This window comes from Opisthocomus hoazin, chromosome 6 (genome assembly GCF_030867145.1).
Source record: "Opisthocomus hoazin isolate bOpiHoa1 chromosome 6, bOpiHoa1.hap1, whole genome shotgun sequence".
NCBI classification, from domain to species: Eukaryota; Metazoa; Chordata; class Aves; order Opisthocomiformes; family Opisthocomidae; genus Opisthocomus; species Opisthocomus hoazin.
In genome coordinates this window covers 8,978,971-8,993,462 of record NC_134419.1, presented here as the reverse complement: position 1 = coordinate 8,993,462, position 14,492 = coordinate 8,978,971, and the positions used below count along the sequence as shown (strand labels likewise).

Sequence of the window (14,492 nt, the reverse complement as noted above, 5' to 3'; positions counted from 1 at the left end):
TTTCCCCCACCCCACTGCGCACATCAGCTCTGACTCCGGCACCCTGAACCATACAGCACGTTACAGTCTAATTGTAACTCACATGTCAAGGGGCAAGAAGAAAGGAGTGTGGTGAGAGCATGGATAAATTTAACTTAACATTCCTCCAGCTACTCAGCAGTAAGGCAGAGCAGTGAACTCGCCTCCACATTTTACATGGGTGTCAGTTACTTCAAAGGAATATATTTGAGCATGAGGGAGTCTGGCTCGCTCCCAGCTTATGCATCATTTGTGTCTGGCTGTTTCTGGAGATTCACAGCAAAGCAAAGGCTTCCTCCAGTTTGGGGCACATCGTGGAGCTTTCCGTAGCTATTTTCTTAGGGGTACTGGAACAGGTCAGCTCGGTATGTTGCATGCAAAATGTGTAGTTGGAGCTGCGGGTCTCACCCTCTGCATGTCTTCGTTTTTCTTTTTTTTTTTTTTTTTCCTTTTTTTTCCAGAGTGCCCTCAGTCCAGGTTACAGATATATGATCTATACCTGTTCAGTTTAATGTACAACTGTGCTTTTATGTCAAGCACCTGCTCAGCCAGGTTTTGCAGAGCTGCATGCACATTGCTCAGTGTTTGGAACCATCTGGAGCAAGGCAAGAGGCAGCGGTGGGTCACCCTCGGATGGTGGGCTCGTCATAGCATGGGCAGGGTGGGGGTTCAGGGCACAAGGAATGGGCACCACGTCCTACCCATCGGTGAAGTACTGGGGAATCGTGCAACAGCCACGGCCACGGGGAACAGCACAACTACCATGAGGTAACATTAAGGTTTCTATGATCCCACAAACTCTCTTTTGAATGTTTTGGCACTGGTGTCTCAACAGCCCTTTATTGACATTAATGGCATTATTTTACCTTGCAATTAATCTCATTAATTGACTGATCAATTTTTGGAAATTTTTTTTAGCAGCACATGGAGAAGAGCAGTTGTAATACCTGCAAGGGATCACTGAGTGATTCTTGACTAAACGTACAAAAACTGGTTCGGGAATTTCACATACACACACAAGAAAGATGATATTCATCATGACAGAGGTGCAAATCACAGAGGTCACCTTTGGTTTTGAAGTCCTTTGTCTATTCTTACAATTAAGCAATAAGGCTTTGGTGGCTGATACTGCTTGTGAGACACGGAGGACTTTCATACTATAAATAAGGCTGAGTGACCTCCACCACAAACGAAGGCTGCCTGCCTGCGGCAAGGTGGAGAACAGGAACAACTCCCAGAGGATTAACAGCTGCAAATAAATAGCCCAGTCCTTAATTTGAATCAGTAAATTAAGGGATGACAGTGATTATGGCTGATCTCAGCCATCATAAATGATATCACGACTTTGTAAAAGCAGACTGTTGATGTCAGATCTTAGAGCTTAGGACTCAAAGAATGAAATATTGAAAAGTCGCAGTCTCCAAAGACAGATGAAAGCCTCAAGACTATGATTTATTTTATTTTATTTTTGTGTTTCTAAAGCCTAGACTAGACCCTTTAATCCACAGGTTGACGTTTTCCAGTCCTACTAGGAATTAAGTGCCTAACTCTTTCAGCCTCTTCAAAAACCTCAGCTTTAGGCTCTTAAGTAAGTTTCGCCTGACCCAGCATCAGGCTTCTTTTGAAAATGCCTTTACTGAAAGCAAAATTTTAGGCACTCAATTATATAATCATGGTATAATTTTTTTTTTTCCTATGTAGCCAATTATTGTAGATTTCTGGCGAAGTATCAAAGGGTAAAACTTGCATTTCAGAAAAAATGCATGTTATGGAAAGCTTTTTTCCCGCCTTTTAGTGCAGTATGTCTACCTGCGCTGTTATTGAAAGCTGGTTTAGTATTTAGCTATTTTGATCCTTCCAACTAATTGCTGCGTTGATTTAGTAGATTGCTATATTAAACTGAGAGATCTGAAGCAATAACTACTTACTGTGATCACACCTATGCACAAACTCAATTCAGTCAACCCTTTCATTGTTCCAGTGAATACTGTATCTGAATTTATGAGGAAAGTATCAAAAATTCATTTTACAGAAAAGTCTCATATTAAGTTATTCTGGTCCCCAACCAAATGTCTGTGGACTTTAATGCCCTTATGCAAGATCTGAGTGTTTATTGTGATGAAGACCTTCAGAGAACTTTTTTCTTTTTCCTCTAGAAATAGGGAATGCTGAAGATACGAAAAATGAAAAATGTGCTTTGTTTGTCCTTGAAGTTACAGTCAGAAGAGTGACAATGGCTGTATCACGCTGTATTGTTGCTTTTATCAGCAAGTGCCCTGAGCATACATTAACATAATTGCAAACGGCATGAAAAGTGAACATGCAAAAATGTGATGCAATTGCCAATAGCCTCAAACATCTGTCCCAACAAAGTGTTCCTCCTCCTTATTTTAATTCTTGTTGTTTTAACAAGGTTAGTGAAGGAGAAATCGTGTCACTGATGATATCTACATTTAGAGTGTCAGAACAATTATTGATGCAAAATTGTTATCCAAGCAAATGTGTGTCACTTTTTGTTCACTTCCCATAACACCTGTTCATTTTGCTAACACATTATTCCCAGTTAAAGCCAGAACCCATTAGTCAAACTTAAGCTTAGTATGTACATGTATCTGAAAATTTGAAAAACTTAACCAAAAGGGAGTACAGTTCAAGCACAGTGTATATCTGAAGCTGGTTGGCAGCAAACTTCTGTAGCAGTTAATGGAAAGAAATTGAGCCAGAATAATAGCAATAAATTAACAGGCACCCAGCCTTAAGAGCTGAGATCAGAAAGGAGCACTATTCTAATGACCTGCATTTGAATCATAGTGCTGAGACCTTCAAAACTCACAGTGCGCAAGGGCCCAACACTTTCCCAGTGTAACACATTTTTGGTTTATCACCTCAACAGACAAATAACAAAAGCCATTATGAAACAGATCATTTAGAGCATTTTAATTTTACCTAAATATTTTCCGACCCCCTTTGGGGTTCTCCAGACCTAAGCCCGGACCTCCTGTCTCCCACCGCACGCACAGAGGGCCACCATCTCCTTTCTCCCCGAACTGCTCATGTTTGCCACCAAGGAAAGTCAAACTTACATTCCTATGATACTTGAACACACATTAGGAAATCAAGGGCATCTGCCCTGCAGACATACCGCTAACGTAACCCCAGGAGGCTTAAAGAAATATCAGCACTCAAATTCATAGAGTAAAAGTCTGAAGAGGCAGCTCTCTGAACGGATAACTGCCCGGGGCTTTGCCAAGCACAATATAGCTGTCACTTGTTATTACGTGAAAGATTTTCTGGGGAACAGTGTTTTTCATTTTGCATGTCCGAGATGGGGAAAAAACACATTTAGACAACGATCTCTTTAAGAAAAGAGAAGAGAGCCGTGCGGCAGAGCTCACTTACCAGGGCTGGTTATTGTCAGGAGGTCAAGCTGCCGTTTCTGCTGAAAAACAAATTATGAAAGGAATTGTTAAAAGGGGACTAATTTTAGTGGGTCAGCTTAGACCTGCAAAGTAAGCGTTCTGACATTTATAGCAGAATTAATTACAAGTTACATGGCTCACAGTAACTCTTTTGGATGGGATCCACATGTACTTTATGAGGAAGAAAAAAACTCTTGCTCAGTCCTTTTAATGTGTTTTTATTTGCACTTATAAAGTGTTACTATTTCTCTTTTGGAACGTATACTTGAAATGGATAGCTAGAAGCACAGATGGACCGACATATTTATAAAAGTGATTTCTGATTCCACAGGGAAGAAGACAAGGAACCCAGACAAGAGACTCTAAGTTCTTTATTCATATCAGTCACTGACTCATAGCCTGTATGTGATCAAACACAATTATATTGCCTTGGGGTGAACCTTTCAAAGACATGCAAGAGGATCTAGACAAACTCAAGACTGATAAAAGGAAAGCTTTCTTTTCATGCTGAGCACAGTCAGCCCATGGATCTCATTGCCACCAGATATCCCTCACACCAAAAGCTTGCCAGACTTGATCATCACTGGATATTTGTACAGATAGCAAAATACAGGGAGTTATTCTGGTAAATAATCAAGTTTAAACAGAAGAGTCATTTCTGGAAGGGCTGCAAACCTTCCAGGGCAAACCAACCTGTACTATGAGAAGGTTAGGAAATATTTTTGCCTGGCTGTCCCACCAATGCCTTGGTGATGATGGGGTGTGTCTGAAGTTCCCCTTCCCCTGTAGCATGCAGCCAAGGCTGTTGCCTACTCTGTGTTCCCATTCTTAGGTGACGTCCCCAGCATTGCCTCTCTGTAGCCTGCCACTGAAATCCATGTTCTCCTGGACCATTATCATCCTGTTCCACCCTTTGGTGGGCTGAGAGCTTTCCATAACAAGCAGGGCTTTCTCAATCTGACGGAGAGACTGTTACTGCCTCTTCTTTACAGCACTTTCTAATTTACTGTCTTCTGCCTAACTTTGCCCAACATTAGTGCGTCTAGCTGGCATTGAAGATTATACTGTCCAGTTTAATTTCTCTCTCCTAATTTGCTCAATAATGTCTGTGTTACTTTCATTTATTGTCAGCCCTATTGATCTTTTTCTAATCTAATTCTCATCACTGCATTCACTGTATTCCCTGGGTGACAGCTAAAGTCCTTGAGGAGGCAACGTTGACTTCATATTCCCTACCATGAACACTCTTCCTTGGAAATTATGACTGATGAAACTCCTTTCCAAACCCATCATTCCTCTGTAAGTAAAACTTCACTGGCTAAAGTGCATGGATACAGTTGATCATCCACTGAATACACTTGAGCTATACGCCCAACAGTGAAATCAGACTGCTGGGAAGCTGAGCGGGGTGTCAGGCTGAAAAAAAAATGTATTTTCTGAAACCTTCCTGGCCTTCAGTACCTTAATTCTTGTACGACACAAATCATATTTGTGAGAAAATAATTCCTGTCTGTTTTCATAGGTACTCTTTGTTCTCTTGAATCTGATAAGTCATTCTCAGTATGACCTTAGCAGTGTGCTTGATCACATTTGCTTTATTATAAAATACTAAGACCAGAATATGCCAAGCCTTTTTCCAAGCGTGCCAGGGTAATGGTAAAAGGCAGCAGAAGACCCTGCTGCTGCCTTGTGTCACCTCCTCAAGAGCCATTCAGAAATGCTGTCCCTACTCTGCTGGGGTCTGTGCACCCCATGCTCCTTTCCCAGGGAGCAATAAAGCAAAGTAAGCAATGGTGAAAGCAAAGGACCCACCTCCCCAGCGGGAGCCATAAGACGAAACATCTCCTAATGAGCTCAGTTTTATATAGATCCTGTGCCTTAATCCTGATTCATGTGTACAAAGCTATGAAATGCCAGGGCTTAGCACCCACTGGGCCAAAAGCTTTGCTTACATTTCTCAGCACAACTGGAACTCCAAACACTGTATATCTAATGAACAGCTAGAGGAGAAAATATATATCCAAAGCCTATACTCTGTGAAAGCTTCTCTACTGGGAAAAAAGGTAGAATATAAATATCCTGCATGAAAGAAGGTTGCAAAACGTAGAGATTTGGAATAGAGAGAAAGACATGTAGCCCAACTGGCCGCCGGTCCTGACCTGAGTCTGTTAACTAGGGTAAAAAAACACATTAAATAAAAACATAAATAGCTTAACTTGATACTGCAGGAAAACAAAATGGGAAATAAAATCAAATTATTACAAATAAATGTTCAGTTTGTAACTTTTTCCTGTTTGGACATTGCCTTCAAGGTGGGTTTGGAAAAAACCAAATTAACTCCAGATCCAGGAAATCTTTGTGCATGTGTTGAACTTTAAGCTCAAGTTATTTCTCTGACTTGAAGTGGAGCAGCACTGATCTTTTGCATCTAACACCTAACTGCTTCAAGGGATTTGAAATGCCACCAGGTTCTTGGCACTGGCTGCACCCAAATGCTCCAGGCTCGAGCACGGTGGTTACCACCTGACCGGTGCACTGAGAGAGAAAAAAATTCTCTGCTCTGACATTCAGCAGACCTTGGAGAAGTTTTTCTAATTCAGCTCAGCAAGAGAAGTTTATGCACACTTACCCACACCCTGGAGAGCAGGAAACAGCAAAGTGCATTCCAGAATCATGCATTTAAACATGCAAAAATGCACTAATTATGGATCCAATCACTTTCCGAAAATTCAAGCCTGCTCTTAGTTCTCAGGGGCTAGCTCTCTGCCGTTTCCAGGGCTCAGCTGGATGCAAGCAGTCTAGTATCTAGATGGATTTTTTAAAAAAAACATACAGACACGCTTATGAGTAGCTATAAAAGCAGCAGAATTTGAATTTAAAGAGAGAGACATTACAAGTGTCACAAAGATTAATAAAATAATTGCATCCGAAGTATCATGGCTGTAGGGCTTTATATATTCGCTTCTCCCTTCAGTGCTGAAAGATGCAAATTGCAGCTGTTGTCCCCCTCCAGCATGATCACCCTCTCCCTGTTTTGACAGATTTCTTGAAAGAATCATCTCACAAGATGTCTGGCTTTTTTTGTTCTGCCTTTAGTAATTTTCCACTTCTCAAACACCTGCCCCTGAAGAGATGCTTGGGACTATCCCAGTCTTCAGGCAACCTACTGTCCCAAGAATCACTGACAACCTGAGGGCTGAAACGTAATGACTATCGTCCTTGGTTGGGTGAGAGGCGACAGCTTCCCAGATCGCTAAGGCTGGATTTTGCCCATGTTGACAAAAAGGCATTCCATGAGAAACACTAAAATGACTTCCACAGCATCAGCCATAATTTATAACTGGAAAATAGAAAGCTTCCCTGTGTCACCACAGTATCTCTGTTGCTATAATCCTGTCCTACCCTTAAGGGGCAGCAGCTTCATTTTCACTTTGCTGACTATTTGAAAGCCCAAAGGCAGGAAGAGGCCACTGGTGATTCACACTGACTTCCCACCTCGTGGGGTTTGCCATGGTTGGTACTACCCAGAGTCACAGTCTCTACAGTGCATTAGGGCTCTGCAGCAAACCTGCAGCAGATCATCTTCACGTCCACGAAGTTACCACAATCTTTAATTAATGCAATAAGCACTGATGAGTAATAAATCAAATTAAAATACAAGGAATGCAAATTTTTAATAAATTAAGCGTTGATACACTCAATAAATATTAATCTACTAAGCATCAAAATTTCATTACATTTCAGAAAACCAGTTGAAAAACCTCTCTGGTGAGCTGGTCTGAAGTGTACAGAATGGTCCCTGTTCACCCATAACATACACTTATTTTTAACTAATTCCTTAATTTATCAAGTTAAGCAGCTTGCCTGAAAGTGAGTCTGGATGATTATTCCATAGCAATATGCAATTTTCTCAACACAGATTCTAACTCACCCCCCAAGATCGTTTCCTAAATGAAACTCCCTTTCTGAGTACCTCCTTTTTCTTCCTTGATTTTGGTGGTCTTTAAAATATTTGCTGACTGGTGTCATTTAATTTTCACCTCAATTAAATCAGCGAGAGTTGCAAAACAAGAAAAAAAATTGTAGGGGGGTGTAAATTAACTCATTCATTTAAGTTCAGTTTATCTACGAGATGTTCTTTCACACTTTGCTCTCTGCAGAGTTCTTCCAACCTTTTATATAGATGTGGGATGTGCTGCACTTGCTTTGACTCTTATCTACAGATTAGCAAAAGAGAAGGAAAAAAAGCCAGATGCAAAGATGCCCCACGAGACTGATATGGAGCTGTTTCTGTAGCAACCGATGATTTTCTTCTCATGTAAGAATGAGCCTAGTCCTATCTAATTCTGAATGTATCTGGGCCTCACTTGCCAGCCAAAGCTGTGTCAAGTATAAAGTCAATATAGTCAGAAACAGTGATAAAAAATAGCAATTATAAAGTCATCTTTCTACTCCTACACTCCTCCTCCAGCCAGGATCCAAAAGATATCTGTACCCCTGCCTTCCATCCCAGCACATCATCTCCAAGCCCCAGCGTCCAGCAAAGCTGGTAAGCAGAGATGGAAGTGGCAGTCAGCCACCCAGGTATCACACATGATACTGAAAGCTCCTTCAGCAGCCCTGTGCACCCATGTCTAGGAGACAGCGTACTCTGGCAGGGGTGTCCCTAGTTCACAAGGGCATCTATACTTGCCTTGCTCTGAGCCGCCATAGAGAACTCCTAAACCCAGAGATGAGATCAACTCCAGCTGTAGAAAGCTCTTGTTGGGTTTGTGCCATTTCACTACCTTCACTCTGTGGGCAATATTTTCTGCAGCTAGGAACCCAAAGCCAGGCTGCCCATTTCACTAACATCTCCTGCCGTAGTCCGCCCAAGGGAAGCTGGAATTGACTCTCTGGGACCACAGGAGGACTTTGTCTTCCTAAGTGTATTTTACCCAGCCAGGTCTCTGCTATTGATCGCTTCCATCTAATTTTAATGTGGTTTGAACAGGTGTGTCTCCCTACCACCTTTAATCTACTATGCAATAGAGAGGTTTTAAAATTGAAATCAAGTGCATGATTTTTCACAGAATCAGAGAATGGTAGGGGTTGGAAGGGACCTCTGTGGGTCATCTAGTCCAACCCTCCTGCCGAAGCAGGGTCACCTACAGCAGGCTGTAGAGGACCGCGTCCAGGCGGGTCTTGAATATCTCCAGAGAAGGAGACTCCACAACCTCCCTGGGCAGCCTGTTCCAGTGCTCCATCACCCTCAGAGGGAAGAAGTTCTTCCTCATGTTCAGACGGAACTTCCTGTGCCTCGGTTTGTGCCCATTGCCCCTTGTCCTGTCTTTGGGCACCACTGAAAAGAGCTTGGCCCCATCCTCCTGACACCCACCCTTCAGATATTTGTAAGTATATATTAGGTCCCCTCACAGCCTTCTCTTCTCCAAGCTGAACAAGCCCAGCTCCCTCAGCCTCTCCTCGTAGGAGAGATGCTCCAGTCCCCTCACCATCCTCGTAGCCCTCCGCTGGACACTCTCCAGCAGCTCCTCATCTTTCTTGAAGTGGGGAGCCCAGAACTGGACGGAGTACTCCAGATGAGGCCTCACTAGGGCAGTGTAGAGGGGAAGGAGAACCTCCCTCGACCTGCTGGCCACACTCCTCCTAAAGCATCCCAGGATCCCGTTAGCTTTCTTGGCAGCCAGGGCACACTGCTGGCTCATGGTTAACCTGTCATCCACCAGGACACCCAGGTCCCTCTCCACAGAGCTGCTCTCCAGCAGGTCCAACCCAAGCCTGTGCTGATGCATGGGGTTTTTCCTCCCCAGGTGAAGGACCCTGCACTTGCCTTTGTTGAACCTCATCAGGTTCCTCTCTGCCCAACTTTCCAGCCTGTCCAGGTAACGCTGAATGGCAGCACAGCCTTCTGGTGTATCCACCACTCCTCCCAGTTTGGTGTCATCAGCAAACTTGCTGAGGGTACATTCTAACTCTTCATCCAGGTCGTTGATGAAGAAGTTGAACAAGACTGGGCCCAGTACTGACCCCTGAGGGACACCACTAGTTACAGCCCTCCAACTAGACTCAGCGCTGCTGATGACAACCCTCTGAGTTCTGCCATAAAGCCAGTTCTCAATCCACCTCACCAACAACTCATTCAGCCCACACTTCCTGAGCTTCCCTAGGAGGATGTTATGGGAGACAGTGTCTAAAGCCTTGCTGAAGTCGAGGTAGACAACATCCACGGCTCTCCCTTCATCTACCCAGCCAGTCATGCCATCGTAGAAAGCTATCAGATTGGTCAGGCATGATTTCCCCTTGGTGAATCCATGCTGACTACTCCTGATAACCTTCTTTTCCTCCACTTGCTTGGTGATGACCTCCAGGATAAGCTGATCCATCACCTTTCCCGGGATGGAGGTGAGGCTGACTGGCCTGTAGTTCCCTGGGTCCTCTTTCTTGCCCTTTTTGAAGATTGGAGTGACACAGGCCTTTCTCCAGTCCTCGGGCACCTCTCCTGCCCTCCAGGACCTCTCAAAGATGATGGAGAGTGGCTCAGCAATGACATCCGCCAGCTCCCTCAGCACTCGTGGGTGCATTCCATCGGGGCCCATGGATTTGTGGGTGTCCAGATCGCTTAAGCAATCCCTCACACAGTCCTTTTCGACAAAGGGAAAGTCATCCTCTCTGTGGGCTTCTTGTCTTACCTCCGGGGCCTGGGATTCCTGAGGGCCTGCCTTGACAGTGAAGACTGAAGCAAAGAAGGCATTCAGTAGCTCTGCCTTCTCTGCATCCTCCGTCACCAGGACACTCGCCTCATTCAGCAGCGGCCCCACATTGTCCCTAGACTTCCTTTTACTACTGATGTAGTTGAAGAAGCCCTTCTTGTTGTTTTTGACATCCCTTGCCAGCTTCAATTCCAGGTGGGCTTTGGCCTTCCTCGTCGCATCCCTGCATGCTCTGACCACATTCCTGTACTCTTCCCAAGTGGCCTGTCCCTCTTTCCACATTCCATGGACCTTTCTCTTCCACCTGATCTCCACTAGAAGCTCCTTGTTCAACCATGCAGGTCTCCTGCCTCCTTTGCTCCATTTCTTTCTCAGGGGGATGCATTGCTCCTGAGCATGGAGGAAGTGACGTTTAAACAGCGACCAGCACTCATGGACCCCCCTGCCTTCGAGAGCCCTGGCCCATGAGATTCCTCCCAGTAGCTCCTTGAAGAGGCCAAAGTCAGCCCTCCTGAGGTCCAAGGTTTTGATGCTGCTTATCACCCTGCTTCCTCCACGCAGGATCCTGAACTCGACCATTTCATGGTCACTGCAGCCGAGTCTACCTCCGACCTTCACATCCTCCACCAGTCCCTCCTTGTTTGTTAATACAAGGTCCAGGAGAGCGCCTTTCCTTGTTGGTTCCTCCACCACTTGCATCAGAAAGTTATCATCGATGCTCTGTAGGAACCTCCTGGATTGCGCCTGCCTAGCTGTATGGTCTTCCCAGCTGATGTCAGGGTGGTTGAAGGCCCCCATGAGAACCAGGGCCTGTGACTGTGAGGCTGCTTGCAGCTGCCTGTAGAAGGCATCATCACCTTCCTCCTCCTGGTCAGGTGGCCTGTAGTACACACCCACCGTAATGTCACCTGTAAATTTTTTTCCCCTGGAAAAAATTTATTTTTATATAAAATATATCTTATATTTTTATATAAAATATATTATATATGTATTTATATAATATATTTTATATGTTTTATATGAAATATTTTTCCCCTGGAATTTTTGCCACAAGTTGTTGTTAATTGTGACTTTTACTTTTAACTTCTAAGTTTGCTTCTCTTTTACAAACTGACTGTGTTAACATAGAAATAACTGAAACCAGTGCACCTTCTCACAAAATAAAGCTGAGTATGTATTGAAGAGTGGAATTGCACATTTCTGTGGCCTTTATTATTGCCACACTCTGTAATGTCAGTGATTTTGAAAGTTTTCCTCTAGCGTTATATCATGAAAGAACAAAAATGTTCAGAAGAATGTCAGAGATCCCAAGTGTGCAACTTGGCACGGTGTCGAGGGCACAACAAGCACCACCACAAGCCTGCTTGGTTTTGCACTGGAGGGATTTACAGTAGAGGAGAAGGAGGAGGGAGAAAGTGCAGAGGGGGAGAGGTTAAAGGCTGTCCGCCATCCTTCCGCATTGCTACCTGACAGGTGACACCTCACTGTGTTCTGCTCCTATGCAACAGAGGCTTCTGTGATAAAGGAGTGTAAACCTTCCTTTAGCTGTTTGTTGTTGGACAGTTTAAGAAATATTCTGGGCTAATAAACATCTGGAAAAACTTTCTAATGAAGGCTTAGATCAAGGGAGGTGTTAGAAAAAAGTAAATGCAACTCAGTGAGCATTTCACTTCTGTGTAGTTTCTCAAATGCAACTTTCACTACTTGTACCATCTTTCCCTTCAGAGTGCAAGACTTCTTTACAAAGAGAAACTTTCAATTTAAGTAATGACCCCAATAAGCTAGTAATTCAAATCCTGTTAAAATGGATAATTTGAGGCTTTTTTTTTTTAATCACATTATGGCAAGCAATAATCTTTTATTTCCATCCTGAAATCACAGGCTTTTGTTCATATAATGAAGCAAGATCTCACATTTTGTACTTCCTTTATGGTTAGCTGCTAAAGTTTCCTGGTATGATGATAAAACGAACCAGTCAGCTTGTTGACACTTGACTGGGATTTTAGTAAATTGCATCTGCTGTAGCCTACTCTGTGGAATCAATTATTGATAAAATAGGTGTGGGAGAACATTTATAAAGTGGTTTGGGATATGTTATCACTCACGCTAAGAGCTATAATGAGCATTTTAAACCATTTTAACAGTGACTTCTACAGACATTTGATCATTGCACTATTTGGTAACTCGATTCTGGTTTAGAATCAAAACCAAGCCAAAATGATGAAAGGCAGCACCAAACCATTAAGCTACTTTACTCATCCTTCCAGTTCATATATTCTGCTACTTAATATCCAACACCTGCATATTTCTTTTCCAAAACCTAAGTGCCAAAGATACATGGTACTTTCTTATTTCTCAGAAGCAATGCCAAACAAGTAGCTAAGATCTCTCCTTCTCCCTGCTTCGCCTATTTATCTCAAGAACATAACCGTCATGCATAATATCCTTACAGTCCTGTTGTGCTCAAAAGATATTTAGAAAGAACATTAGTACAGTGAAGGTTAAGGAAAGACTGAACAGCCATGCGAGGTATCTTTGGACACACATACAAACACTCTGTAGTACCTATGGCAGTAGTAGTAGGTCACAGCCCCAAAGCCTTGGTGAGCAGATAACTACCAAAAGCAGTAGATCACTGCCCAAAGCAACAGCCGTGGGAGGCCGAGCAACCTGAGTGGCTGCACAGCAGAGGCCATTTGAAATGTGTATGCTCAGTTTTATTGGTCACACAAATTCACAGTCTGTTCCACATATTCTTGAGTGACATCTACCGGTGCTTTATCTATAGGTTGCCTTATTTACATATAGAGCACTCATAAATACAGTATCCAGATTCTTACTGAACCACTAGGAACCAAAACAAGCCCATCGGTTCACTATAAATATTTGCAATCACAATAAAAAGTCATTAAGAATATCTTATCTCTGGAAGGAAGGAGAGGAGGAATGAATTGCTTTGGAATGAACTGATCCTTAACTTTGCCAGTGAGAGTTATGACAACAGAAAGCTGCCTAAGTTTTCTGTCCTTCTGCATCTATAAAATAATGAGCATCCTTGTGTAACTTAATGAAGCAGCGCAAAGGTAGATTTGTAGCAACTTTATGGTTTTATGATGTGTACTATGCATACACAGTGCATCTTCTGAGATGTGCATGTAGAAGGACATCCTTGATTAGTTAATAACAGTCTCTTTTTTAACCCAAGTCAAAATATGGCAAGCAAATCCAATCACTTTATTGAACCCAACTGGCAAACTTGACTCAGAGCTCCCAATTTCATAGGCTTCTATCCTCCTCGTTAATTCAAGCATGAAATGCTGACACAAATTAATGCACAGCCAGCCAGTGCTCTAGTCACTCTGCAGCCGGTATAGATTATATGGAGTACATGCATATATGGAGCACATACACAAACATTGGTATTTCTGCCCCAGTACAGACTGGGAAAAAAGAATGGATGTGCTTTGTGCTGCTTTTCCCCAAAAACTTTGGGCCTGCAAGAAATGAAGGAAGAGAATAAGGCCCATTTCTCCATGGTCTGACCCCACATCCAGGTTGGAATCAAGCCTCTTTGTAGTCCAACAAAAAGATGGCTGTGGCTATGTGCACATTTTAAATGAAGCATACGTACTTACGCAGCAAGGGTTCAGGATCTACTCATTCCACAATTTAACTCAGCATCTTAAAGGGTTTGTTTTGGTAACAAACCGCTATGCAGGTTTTTCATGGTTTGGTGTATTATTATGTAAATTGCAGAGCCGTGGTTATAATCCTGTGCTTGTGACATCAATTACTTAATGCCTATAGAGATTACTGTAATGCCACAAACAGAGGATTATGTCTTAAAGTACATAGCAAGCAGCAGGAGCTAATAAACTCTTCCATTTAAATTTTATTTATTTTGAAAAAAATAGTAAACAAGGGCAGGAAAAACTATACAGACCACACACAGTGCCATTAACAACCAAAATCTATACATGATGCAGATCACTTTAGGCATTGCACAGCCATTATTTAGTTGTGAATTCTTGTCTTACTTTAAGTCTTACGAAGGAAAGGAGCAGCATTAGTGAAAGCAATTATGAACTTTGAAAGTCCACCATTAGTTGGAGAGGGGGGCAAGAAACAGTGTTCAATGAATGCTTAATTAGAAACAAAGCATATCTACCTATACCAGCAATGGGATATTGACTAACTAGCCATTGTTTATGGGCTGTTTTAGATAACGGACAAGACTGATTAACCCCCAACATATGCAATTTTAAAACTAAACATGCAGTTGTAGGAACTTGTGATCACACAATAAGGAAGGCAGAAATCCAGAGGTTTACGTCCCTGCTCTGCC

General features: G+C 42.9%; 1 protein-coding gene across 3 annotated transcripts in view; it reads right to left on the bottom strand.

Annotated features, from left to right (window-relative positions):
- LOC104334200 (AGBL carboxypeptidase 4) overlaps positions 1–14,492 on the bottom strand; it is a 1,001,604-nt gene that overhangs the window by 453,524 nt on the left and 533,588 nt on the right. For all 3 annotated transcript variants that reach the window (XM_075424527.1, XM_075424528.1, XM_075424529.1), the window contains one exon: positions 3,418–3,457. In XM_075424527.1, coding sequence (XP_075280642.1) covers positions 3,418–3,457 — 40 coding nt within the window. The remainder of the gene's footprint in view (positions 1–3,417; positions 3,458–14,492) is intronic.